Here is an 11,469-nt window from a genome sequence, read left to right on the forward strand (position 1 = left end):
CAGATCACAACAACTTTAAAAAGTGTGAAGTGATTAACTTTGCTTTACAAGGAGTGAGTATATATAAACATTGGGCACTAATTTTTATCTTGCTCTGCGTAAAATGAGTATACATACTTTCTTTCGTCTTTATATGCAAGTCATTTTCAATTATCCCATTAAAAAAAAAAAAAATAATTAAATTATTGATATTGTCTAAAAAAAAGGAATTTTATAATTTATCTTTATTAAATATATTATCTTTTAAAAATTTTCTAACACGTAATATTTTACCTTACTCAAAAAATTGTTAAATGAAAAATTGAAAGAAAGTAATTAATAATTTATTTTTCATCAAAAATATTACCTTCATTTCAAATTATAAGATATTTTTGGGGGATATTTAACATTCTAAAACATAAGACACTTTAACAAAAATAAAGTTTCATTAATTATACTTCTTTAATATTATCTTTTCTATTATATTCTCTCTCTTTAATATTATTTAAAAAACAAAGTATTAAATGAACAGTATTTTTAAAAATTTATAGTTTTATTTTAAAAATAAAACTGTGAAGTATATTTAATGAGTCTCATTGAAAAATATAATTTTATCTAGAGGTGTCTAATAATTTAAAATAGAAAAGGTAACTTATAAAAAGGCCATCAATTTTTTAGAGGATGGCTTACAAGCAAGTGTGGGAGTAAACATCATGTAAGTTTTGAGGCATTTGCGTTTCTTTGTTGAGCTTCAGCAAAACAAGCGCCGATAGGGCAATTTATCTTCTATGTTTACCAGTCTTAATAAATGACTTAAGCTTTATAGGTGCCTTCCTCATCATGCGCGCCCTTTTTTCCTCTGAAGAATGGCACTGGGGACTGTCAAAAGAGAGGGGAAAAATAGTAAAAAGGTTATAAATAATTGAAGATTTTTTTATGTATAATTAAAGATTTATCAATTAACTTGTATATAAATAAACTTTCGCTTATTTAAGGACATTCACGACTTTTTTCTCTCTCCTTTGGGGGCCTCACTCACATTCTTTCTCCCCCGTTATTTTTTATTAAAAATAATCTTGTCTAAGTCAAAAGTAAACACTAAACTTAAGTACTTCTCATAACAAAGAGATAATCTTCAGTTCACTATATTATATTAAGAGACCATTCTTTTCTATTAGCCTTCGCTCGTTAATCATGTTTCACACACACAATTAGATCTTGTCTCGATTTTTTTTGGCCAAATGATCATGTCTCAATTTGGAAGAGCATAGTTGCACATTAGGTGAAGTAATTTAAAATAATAATAATAATTAAACTGGCCCTTTTTGAACCATTTTAATAGTAAGATTTAATGTAAATTAAAAAAATCAATTAAAATTCATATGGTTCAAACAAATTTTAAAATTTATTACTATAAAATTTCTTTTTTTTTTTGTTTTTTTTACGCATACTTTCTTCACTCACTTCTCATCACTGTAAAAGATCAACAAAAATTTCTTAAATCATTAAAAAAAATTTAAGACCACTATTAGTTTAATTTTTTTTAATCTCTTTTATACGTATCCTTTAGATTATATTAATTTAAATTTAAACTGGTACGATTATCTGTCAATTACATTTAATCATTGAATTTTGAACTAATATTTTAACTAGTTTAATAATTTTTTCAGTTCTTAATTTTTTTTATAATTAAAGATGATCATTATGCCTTACATAAAATTTGAGATTTGTCGCACTATTAATATTAATAATTTTATAAATAATGTTTACCTCTTATAATTTTTATATAATATATTAATATTAATGATACGTTGAAAGAAATTTTTGGTTACAGTTATTTAGCATTATTCGTTAACGAGCGAGTGGTCCTGCTCATCTGTCATCATTTCTGATCTTCTTCCATTCTATTCTGTCTGGTTTGCTCTGTGTCTGTCTTACTCTCCTCTACTCCCTCACGGTATAACTAAGACCAATGACGAGGAAGGTCTCCAATTTCTCGGATCTGATCCAAAGGGTCACCGCCTCTTGCTTGCTCCACCCGCTCGCCGATACACGCTATGACTCTTCCGGCGACAAGGACGAAAATCTCCTCTACGAATCTGAACCTAACAAGGACGTCGATGAAGATGGGGAAGCCGACAAGGACAGCGAAGACGAGGAAGAAGACGAAATCGACGACTGCGATGAAGGAAAAATGGCCAGTCTCAAGGCATTGGGGGAGAAGAAGAAGTTGAAGCAGATGGAGTCACTACTGGAGGAGGTGTTCGAAGCCGTATCGGCGATGAAGAGATCGTATGTGAGCTTGCAGGAGGCACATTGCCCGTGGGACCCGGAGAAGATGAGGGTTGCTGACGTGGCAGTGGTGGCGCAGCTGCGGAAGCTCGGGGTGCTTCGTGAGAGGTTCCGGCGGCGGCGTGGAGTCGACGAGAATGGTAGGAGGAGGGAAGTGCGGCGGAGGGCGACGGGATCTCTGAGAGAGGTGGTGGCGCCGTACGAGGCGGTGGTGAATGATCTAATAAAGGAAGTGAAGGCTAAGGATTTAGAGGTTCATAGTCTGAAAGAGAAGCTTGATAATGTGGTTACTCTCTCGAGCAATGGTGGTGGAAAGAAGGTTGGGAGATCTCAGTCTAAAAGGAAGCTTGGAATCAGTCAGATCCAAGGTAAATAAACAAATAGAAAATTATCTTCTCCTGGGAAGATTTTTTGTTTGGCTAGCGAGAAAATTCAGAGGAAAGTTTCTAGATTCTTTTGTTCTCTTTGTTTATTTCAAATATATTATTCGTTAGTCGTTACCATTTCAATCTTTCGAGGAGTAATTTTCTTTTTGATTTGAGGTAAATTCGAAAGTACATATAGTTAGTTGATAGAAACTTTTTGGCTTGCTTCAGAGAAAAGTTTCAAAATTCAGGATTGAGTTTATTATGCTTGGCGTCAAATTATCAGTTCGTCATTTTCATGGCATTTCTTGGGTATGTTCAAGACCACGATAGACAAAATTTCTCCGATATTAACCGTAACTTGAATATTGAAAATGAGTGACACAGTTATTGATAAAAATTAAAAATAACATACAAGACAAGAAGAGCCCTTTTATTTTAGAATAGCTTTTGATAGAAACTTTGTTTGGCTAACCTGAATATTCAGAAAAGTTTGAAGATTTCTTTTGCTCTTCTGTTCTGTTGATTCAAGAATAAACTACTTTAAAGATATGCCCTGCCTTAATTTTCTAAAGAATATTCACATCAACCTCTAGAATTCAACTCTGTTTAAAATTAAAATTGCTGCCTGAAAACTGAAATCTGAGCCTTTCTGTACAACTTCTGGCAGCAGTTGCAGCAACCCCATCTCCAGAACTCTTTGAAACAGCAATGTTGCAAGTAAGAGAATCATCAAAGTCCTTCACATCTCTTCTTCTCTCTCTAATGCACAATGCACATTGGGATATTACAGCTGCTGTTAGATCCATTGAAGCCGCCACAGCTAGTGCCACTGAAGAAAGTTACAATCCCTCAGCCATCACCATTGCCACATCCATTGTCTCAGCTCACCATGCCAAGTATGCCCTAGAATCCTATATTTCCCGGAAATTCTTCCAAGGATTCGACCACGAAACTTTCTACATGGATGGAAGTCTCTCTTCCCTCCTCAACCCAGATCAATTCAAGCGTGATTGCTTCACCCAGTATCATGACATGAAGTCTATGGATCCTACTGAGCTCCTTGGGATCTTACCATCATGTCACTTTGGCAAATTCTGCTCCCAGAAGTACCTTGCCATTGTCCACCCCAAGATGGAGGAGTCTTTGTTCGGAAATTTGGAGCAACACCAGCAGGTTTCGACCGGGAGCCATCCCAGGAGTCAGTTTTATAATGAGTTTTTAGGGGTGGCCAAGGCTGTTTGGCTGCTTCATTTGCTGGCATTCTCGCTCAATCCTGCTCCAAGTCAGTTTGAGGCAAGTCGTGGTGCTGAATTTCATTCACAGTATATGGAGAGCGTAGTGAGATTTTCCGGTGGGCGAGTGCCGGCCGGTCAGATTGTAGGCTTCCCGGTTAGCCCTGGATTCAAGCTTGGAAATGGATCTGTAGTCAAGGCTAGGGTTTATTTAATTGCTAGAGCATGAGGTTTTCCCTGTCGGGATAGTGTTTCAGAAGAGCTAATGAAGTGATAAAGACATCCGCCTCGTAAGGGCTGCTTAGATTAGTACTGATGTAATATCAAAACCATGAAGTTATGTTACTGATTTTAAGGGGAGTTGACTTGAAACTGCTCAGCCGAAGCATCTGATTTTGGATCTAATTCGTAAAGTGGCTATGATGTACTGTAGTCGTTCCTGAAGATTGTCATGGCATGTCTAGTACTTTTCTGAGATTCATTAAACAGGGTGCACAGAAGAGTCTCGACATTTTTATTTATCACCTTTTCTAGTTATCTAGGCAGTTTGAGCATTTAATGTAATCATTTTATATCTAATCTAGTCTAAATATCTATCTAATCTAAATCTAATATTTTTTCTGGAAAAAAAAATAAATATAAATCTAATCTTCTAAATACCTTTGTATTTGCCCTCGGGATGGTTACTTTAAGGTGATTTAAATTAGGGGGAAGACTGTAACAATTAGATTGTAAAGATAGTTTAATAATTTTAAATTTTTCAACACAATTACAAATTAAAAAATTAAGTACTTTAAGATTTTTAACGGGATATTTCTAATGATATTAAAAAGTAGATTAAAGTGTCAATTTTAAAAACAAAAATGTGATATATGTAATTTTAATAAAATAGAAGGAATGTCATAGTATTTTATCAAAGTTTTTAATAAATTTTAGGAAGAATTACACTTAAGTTTTAAGAAAGAGATTTAATTATCAAGAGGTCACATAAAAATTAAAATATATTTACAACTTAACAAAGAGTATTTACAATTGGGCAGCAAGCATTTACATCTTGTAAAGGAAAATAACAACTTATAATAATAAATTATAAATACTTATTACTCAATTGTAAGTTAGCAGAATTTGAAATTTACGAGTATTTTATATATTTTTTGAGATCTTTTAATAATTAAATCTCTTTTGTGAGATTTAAGTGTAATTTTTTTACAATTTTTTATTTTTTATTTTTTACATTTTTTTTCCTTTAACAGAATTTTATAACTCTATTTATCCATCTTTTCTAAATCAAGCACATTAAAATCTTTCATCCCCTTCATTTTTCCTCAATTTCCCTCAAATCAACCCTTATTCCCATCAAATCATTTTTTTAGCCAACTATTCGCATCAAATCTAATAGATGATAACTAATATCTTGTCGCGTGAAATTGTAGTTTTAATAAAATTTGATCTTTTTATTTAAAAAAAATATAAAGAGACTAGATATACTTATGCTTTTCTAGTTTTCTTGATGATTAAGGCAACCCATTTGTTCTTTTAATATTAAAGAAAATCAATATTTTGTCTCAAGATAAAAGACCAAGCAACTTCAAAGAAATAAAAAAACGGTGAGCAAGCCAACCCATCCGCTTTATCAATGGGGATTGCAGAGATTTTGCCAGCTACTTTAAAGGAATATATTTGAATTTTTTTTTTTTTGCTAGAGTTATTTGATGAATTAGGTGATTGTACAATGAACGCTAAATAAATAAAAAAAGGTTTTGGTTTTATTTATCTATTTAACAAATAGGGAAGTAACCAGTGGCTTAATGCCACAATGACACATACTCCTTTCAAGGAGGAAAATTCCTAGTCCTATCCTTTGTGGCACGTATAGATGACCAAGTAATTGATGCCAAGGTAAATTGATTTGAAACTGCTCAATTAATTACTCTTTATAATTTTTTTTTAAATCAATGCTTTATCACAAGGAAATAAGCCATGCGACTTTAAATAAAGGAAAATATTTGATTTATTTAGTCTAAACTCTAATGGCATTCAGGTGTCACAGGGTCACAGTGAGCAAACTTACCCCAGCCGCACTATCAATGACGAACAAGGTGAATGCATGATGAGAGTAACAACTTTTTATTGATTTCTTCTTTCATACAGGTACAGGGCCACAGGCTTTGATTTTACCTGTCTATGCAACAAATTGGGGGAGTAAGTAGCTTCTTCCCCAGTAATAGAAAAATGATAATAATACACCATACCTCTAATACATAAACCTGAATTCTCCAGTTGTTGCACAATCACTTTCTTTATCTCACCATTTATTTACCTCTAACAAGGAAAGAGAGACATGCGTGTCAATTGAGTCCACCATTTTCTCCCCCCCCCCCCCCCCAAATTGACTATGCATTAACAAGAGAATATTGGGCCCAAATGTAAATATGATAGGCTGCCTGTTCGATGTTTAAGAAATAAGAATACGCTCACATAAACCTAGGCGCCGAGTGGCAAAAATATAAGATTTGAAACAAATCTAAAATAGGCTGCCTTCACCGAACAAATTTGTTGAAGACCATAAGCGGGAGGGCAGTTTGTCTGCTTAGTGAAATCTCAGAATCATTGAGAATAACTATAACGGTCCCCTGAAAAATCTCTTGGCCTGCATATATGAAGTACATATTGAGAACTTTCAAAACTGACAACAAGCAGAATCATGTAGTCAAAGACATTTATTTATGATACCATGTAAAAGCGAGTTCAATCCACCAGAATAAAGGGTATTCTTTCACGACTTTCTAGGCCACCCACAGGTTTTGGCCAAAAATAAAATAGGCTATCCACAATCATTTATCACCCGAAAAAAGAAGCCCATAAGACATAAGTCATAACAATCTGACTTCACTACCAACAAGCGTCAGTCTAGACTCTGGAGGTGGGATCATATAACTTAGCTGAAAGACACAGTGCCGCAAGTTCCAGCTAGCAGCTTTACTTTATGTGGGTGTGATCAAAGTGAAAAACAAAAGATACCTAAAGGCATTTTCTCGAGTAAATAAATTTGTGTTAAATTTATCCTATTCCTTCAGACTCTTTTTTTTTTTTTGGGACCAACATCCTATTCCTTCAGACTGACTTGCAAAATTTCCGCTGGGCAAAAGAAAAAAAGGATTGAACTGTCCAAAACAGACCTGACCTGCTCTTTATAAATATGAGCCTGAATAAATATGTAGCTCCTTTAAGGGATTGGGATCCTATAAAATAAGAGGATTATGAAGTATCTTTAAAGAGAGTGTGTGTGTGAGAGAGAGTGGGGGAGGGTTGGAGTGGATAGAAAGGAAGTGGTTATCATACACACTCCTTGTTTTGCTCTGTTTCTCACTTAGAGTTTCTTTCTTCAGATGATCCCTATTATTTTTAAGCAAGAAGTCCCTAAATTATGTAGCATGAATTAGATAGGTACAAGGCAATCCATGAGACCCTTCAGTTAGAGAAGTTTCAATATGCAATATAGCTAGATTTACACAACATTAAACAGTCACCGTAGCAAATAAATACAAATATCTTACTTGCTCAAGAGTTAAAAACATAATCACGTTCCAAAGTCCCACTCGAGCAAAATTAGGACAGAAACCTTTATAGAAAGCCCAAGATCCCTGCAATAGATTCGTGCCATGAGTTCATATTGCTCAGCGGTGTAGATAACTTCTACAGAATCTATACAATAACTTCTTAATCAAGGCAGCAAAGCTAGAAGCAATAAGTGAAAATTATGTTCAGACTCCTCGAAGAGAATACTAAAAGTTATATTGGCATTCACTGGTTTAAAGATTTCCAGGTGCAAATACAACTACAATAAAATCATTTTGAAGAACCAGTTGTGTCGAAGTATTTCACCGACCTCATTAAACAATGTCTTGAGAAAGCAATCAAGAGTGTTTTTGTACGTTGAATCTCCCATCATTCTTGATTTCACCTAAAAAGTTATAAGCATTGACAAATCATCATCTTTCAGATTAGAAATGAGATACAGTTGCTTCATATGATAAGATAATGATTTTCATTCAAAATTGTTTATCGGGAAACCTCCATGGTCCATGGAACATCAAAATGAATCTTGTGATAATGCTTGAAGATAAATATTCTATTCCAATTTTGAATTGTCATTTTTTGTCTCCTTTTGTATAAATACGCATGCCATTAAGATGATAATCTTAGATGTAGTGTAGAGATAAGGGATTTGTTTTTGGAGGGTGGGGGAGCACCTACCACATCCACCGGAGAACCAATGAAGACAGCAAAGAGACCTGCACCTAAGCCAGCTAGGAGGTGGGTGAAGACATTGTCTGTGAACCCTGGAATTGTCAAAATTGTCTGCATAAGTATAAAGAATCAGAGCAGCATTGCGATTAACATTTTCCGTAAAGCTACATCTACAAAATTATAGCGCAAAACTTCAACACACTATAGTGGGGTTACCCGTTTCACTTGATCATAACTAGCTAGTTCAGCAGCATTTATAATTGCATTCCGTGCTATATTAGGCCCAAGCCCAGTCCACAAAGACCCTAATCCTTCCTAATTTAACAAAAAAGTTATACCACACAAAAAATATACTTATATTATCAAAATATCGAAAGAACCAAAACAAAATTCATCGTCAGAGAGTCCCACCTGTCTCGCAATTGTAAAATAAGCATCCATGGCACCAGAATAACGCCTAGGAACCCCCATTGGCAATTGTCCTTCAGATTGAAGTCTTACTTTGACTAGATCAGTTGGATTAGCAACCATGATTCCCAGAGCACCTGTTCCAAGTTAAAAGCTACTCATAATGCATATCCAATGCATTTGATGTGGCAATAATGGGAAAAAAATAACACTTTTAAAGCTTCGCACTGCAAGTTTTCATTTATATTAATCATTTCTCTTGGTTCCCAAGTATGCGGATAGCTCTTAGAGGTGTCACACATGTTGATGAAATTGTATAGACAAAATTTTAGGAAAGAGACTGTTCCAAAGGACTCACCAGTCAACATAGCTGCAAGGATCATGTGGTATAAGGGGATCTCCTCAACAAATGCACTACCAACAAGAAGTATTTTGACCTGTCCATTGTGCAGTTTATATGTGCAAACCCATGTTCTCCCAACGACGTGGTCATATTCAAAAAAGGAAGACATTTATACTCACAGGATCATATAACCCAATTCTTAAGCCTCCGTACAAAAACTGACGATGTAAACCAGGAATAATGCCTTTCCACAAAGCTGATAAGCCTTCTTCTCTAGCAATAGTTTTAACTGTGCCTAGCAAGCCCCTATATTTAGGTATGCCCGTTCCATCGCCAGCTGCAGCTTTCTTTTGGAGTTGAAGCCTGACCTTAGCTGTGTCAAGAGGAATAGTACAGAACTACACCAAATCCAAGCAGAAACACAGTATTAAAACTACCAATTATGATCGTAGCAAACTACAGTTCCTAAGACATACTTAGGATACACAAACATGAAGATGTCTATCAACACTACAGAACATGTAAACGAGCAGAAAGGACATATGTAAACATGTATAAAATGAAATGACAATATTCTACCATAATTAATCTATCCAGTATAAACCAGGAAAGATGTATGCGAATAAGCGTTTTGTATGATTTGCAACTTCATTTAAAAACTTCAATTAAAATCTATCCACTAGAAACCAGTTACTGACTTCCATTCATTTATTAAGAACCCTTCCAGTGTTTTCCCAAAATAGACTTCCGGTAGTTCTCATTAAGAAGTATCGAGTGATTATGAATAGTTCCTGTCCTCTCCATTATGGATATGTTCATATAGCATGAAAAGAAACGCAATGCTTTGAATGAGTGAACTTGCATCTATAGATTTTTTTTCATTAAGCTGAATTATATAACTTACACGGTATCATTGCTCAGAATAAGAAGCTTCTTAAATTAAAGGAATGACAAGTATTATGAATTTCTTCATTTGGTGCAGCTCTGATTCTTCCCCCGGAATTTTCTACTCATACACAACCAACATTCATATCTAAATTAATTATGTACTTCTCTGATCTATTTCATTCTGCAGATAGAAATTTTCCATTTTAAGGACAGGTAGATATCAGAAATGTTTGATTTAATATGATGTTGCTGCACGCGGATTATTTGTTCATCATGTTCACAATTTCCCCACTCATTTCAACGAGATTGAGTATAGCCTAGTTCAACAATCAGCTCAGAGCCCATCTCACAGATCTTACAACTGATACGAATCAGTTCAACTGCTGATCTCAGCTAAAGCGGATGCATTTACGATCAGACCAATAAACACGCCAAAATTCACAATAGCACAAGGAGATTGATAGTTACCTCGGCCAAACAAGCAGCAAAAGCGCTGCACAAGAAAGCCTGGGAAAACGAGATCTGGGTTCCGGAATTGAGATCTGGCATTGTATCCGGAGGAGAGAAATCTAGAAGGAGGACGGTGAATTGTGTAGACGAAATGAATATTCGAATGAGTTAAATATGGAGGTTAGGTTTTGTTTGATGTGATGGTCTTAATCAAACAAAAAGTATGAAAGGGAAGTGGGAGAAAGCACATCATTCCATTGAAGATCAATGAAGGCTCTCTGGTTTGCCGATTGCTGTTTCACGGCGTCCAGTAATTATCGTCCCGGCTATTTTGAAGTTACTGTGGCCGCCATTAGTTAATATTTCATTTTCACTTGTGCTTCATGTGACCAATTTTCAGCATATTTTTTAAGCCATCTTTCACGAAATATGATTTTCTTTTTTAAATGTTAACCAATTTTCAAAATCTATATAACTGATCCTTGTTGAGTTTTTTATACAAAGAGCCTCCTAAAAATCATGACATGTCTCGGGATTAAAAAAAGCACTTGTAAATCGTCCAGTGATAAAGCCATTACTTGTAAATCGTCCAATAATAAAGCCATTACATTGATATTGGAAATAAGCTAGATTGGATTAGTTGAATTTCATCAGTGAAGGGTTGTAATTTTGTAGTTCTAGCCTTTTAGAGAATACACTATTCATTTTTTCAATTAATTTTAAAAGAAATGGATGAACACTAACGCTAGAGGTTCTTGTTTCTCATGACTTGGGTTTGTTACAGGATAATGTTCTTCTTCATCAAGTTGACTGTTAGTGCTAGACAAGGGGAATCTCTGCCAAGGAGAAATAAAGATGTAATTAGTTATATAAAACATAAAAAGATACTGAAAAGGTTTTTGTTAACTTTTTTTACTGGCATATATTAAAGCCCAATCATGAGTATATTTTTTTTTGTTAAAAAATATCAAATATTTTCAATCAAATTTTAATTCTCAATAAAGTAATTATTTTTTTAAATTAACACTGTCTTTTTACATTTAATTCTATTTAATATAGTATTTTGTTTTAAAATAAATATAAAATAATTTATTTATTAAGGCACTTTTGGGAAAAACGTAATAATTACATATCAAAATATTAAAAATATCTTACATTTTTTAACAACTAACTTTTTAAAAAATATTTTACATTTGTTAAGAAGTATAAGTGCAAAATAAGATATTTAAAAAATAATACTATTATCCTAATTTATCAG

At 34.1% G+C, this 11,469-nt stretch overlaps 2 protein-coding genes across 5 annotated transcripts; one reads left to right on the plus strand and one right to left on the minus strand.

The window, feature by feature from the left end:
- The first annotated feature begins 1,849 nt into the window (after window positions 1–1,849).
- Window positions 1,850–4,250, plus strand: LOC129318195 (protein GRAVITROPIC IN THE LIGHT 1). Of its 2 annotated transcripts, none has more exons than XM_054962824.1 (2): window positions 1,850–2,639; window positions 3,307–4,250. In XM_054962824.1, exons 1-2 carry the CDS (start codon window positions 1,952–1,954, stop codon window positions 4,098–4,100), a joined length of 1,482 nt encoding a protein of 493 aa, XP_054818799.1. In that variant the 5' UTR covers window positions 1,850–1,951; the 3' UTR covers window positions 4,101–4,250. The 2 variants fall into 2 exon arrangements, with proteins under 2 accessions (XP_054818799.1, XP_054818800.1); XM_054962825.1 differs by having other exon boundaries at window positions 3,310–4,250.
- Window positions 4,251–5,977: 1,727 nt separating this feature from the next.
- LOC129318196 (mitochondrial uncoupling protein 2-like) lies at window positions 5,978–10,540 on the minus strand. Of its 3 annotated transcripts, none has more exons than XR_008595190.1 (10): window positions 10,230–10,540; window positions 9,053–9,271; window positions 8,889–8,967; window positions 8,534–8,667; window positions 8,339–8,437; window positions 8,129–8,233; window positions 7,761–7,835; window positions 7,429–7,515; window positions 6,124–6,521; window positions 5,978–6,049 (listed from the first exon to the last, which is right to left on the minus strand). XR_008595190.1 is itself a non-coding variant. In XM_054962826.1 (9 exons), the coding sequence occupies exons 1-9, from the start codon at window positions 10,308–10,310 to the stop codon at window positions 6,492–6,494; spliced, it is 909 nt and encodes a 302-aa protein (XP_054818801.1). In that variant the 5' UTR covers window positions 10,311–10,540; the 3' UTR covers window positions 5,978–6,491. The 3 variants fall into 3 exon arrangements, 1 of the variants encoding a protein (XP_054818801.1); XR_008595191.1 differs by having other exon boundaries at window positions 5,978–6,053; XM_054962826.1 differs by having other exon boundaries at window positions 5,978–6,521.
- Window positions 10,541–11,469: the final 929 nt, after the last annotated feature.

The sequence above is a fragment of the Prosopis cineraria genome, unplaced genomic scaffold, assembly GCF_029017545.1.
Source record: "Prosopis cineraria cultivar Desert tree isolate PC_DT_omini unplaced genomic scaffold, ASM2901754v1 PC8, whole genome shotgun sequence".
Taxonomy (NCBI): Eukaryota; Viridiplantae; Streptophyta; class Magnoliopsida; order Fabales; family Fabaceae; genus Prosopis; species Prosopis cineraria.

Bases quoted from the DNA above. Each gene is read 5' to 3' on its own strand.
- LOC129318195 (XM_054962824.1), top strand. From the start codon at position 1,952: ATGACGAGGAAGGTCTCCAATTTCTCGGATCTGATCCAAAGGGTCACC. The intron at 2,640-3,306 runs GTAAATAAACAA...AACTTCTGGCAG, and splicing joins TGGAATCAGTCAGATCCAAG to CAGTTGCAGCAACCCCATCT.
- LOC129318196 (XM_054962826.1), bottom strand. From the start codon at position 10,310: ATGCCAGATCTCAATTCCGGAACCCAGATCTCGTTTTCCCAGGCTTTC. The intron at 8,968-9,052 runs GTGAGTATAAAT...CACAATGGACAG, and splicing joins GAATTGGGTTATATGATCCT to GTCAAAATACTTCTTGTTGG. The intron at 7,836-8,128 runs GTAGGTGCTCCC...ATAACTTTTTAG, and splicing joins TTGGTTCTCCGGTGGATGTG to GTGAAATCAAGAATGATGGG.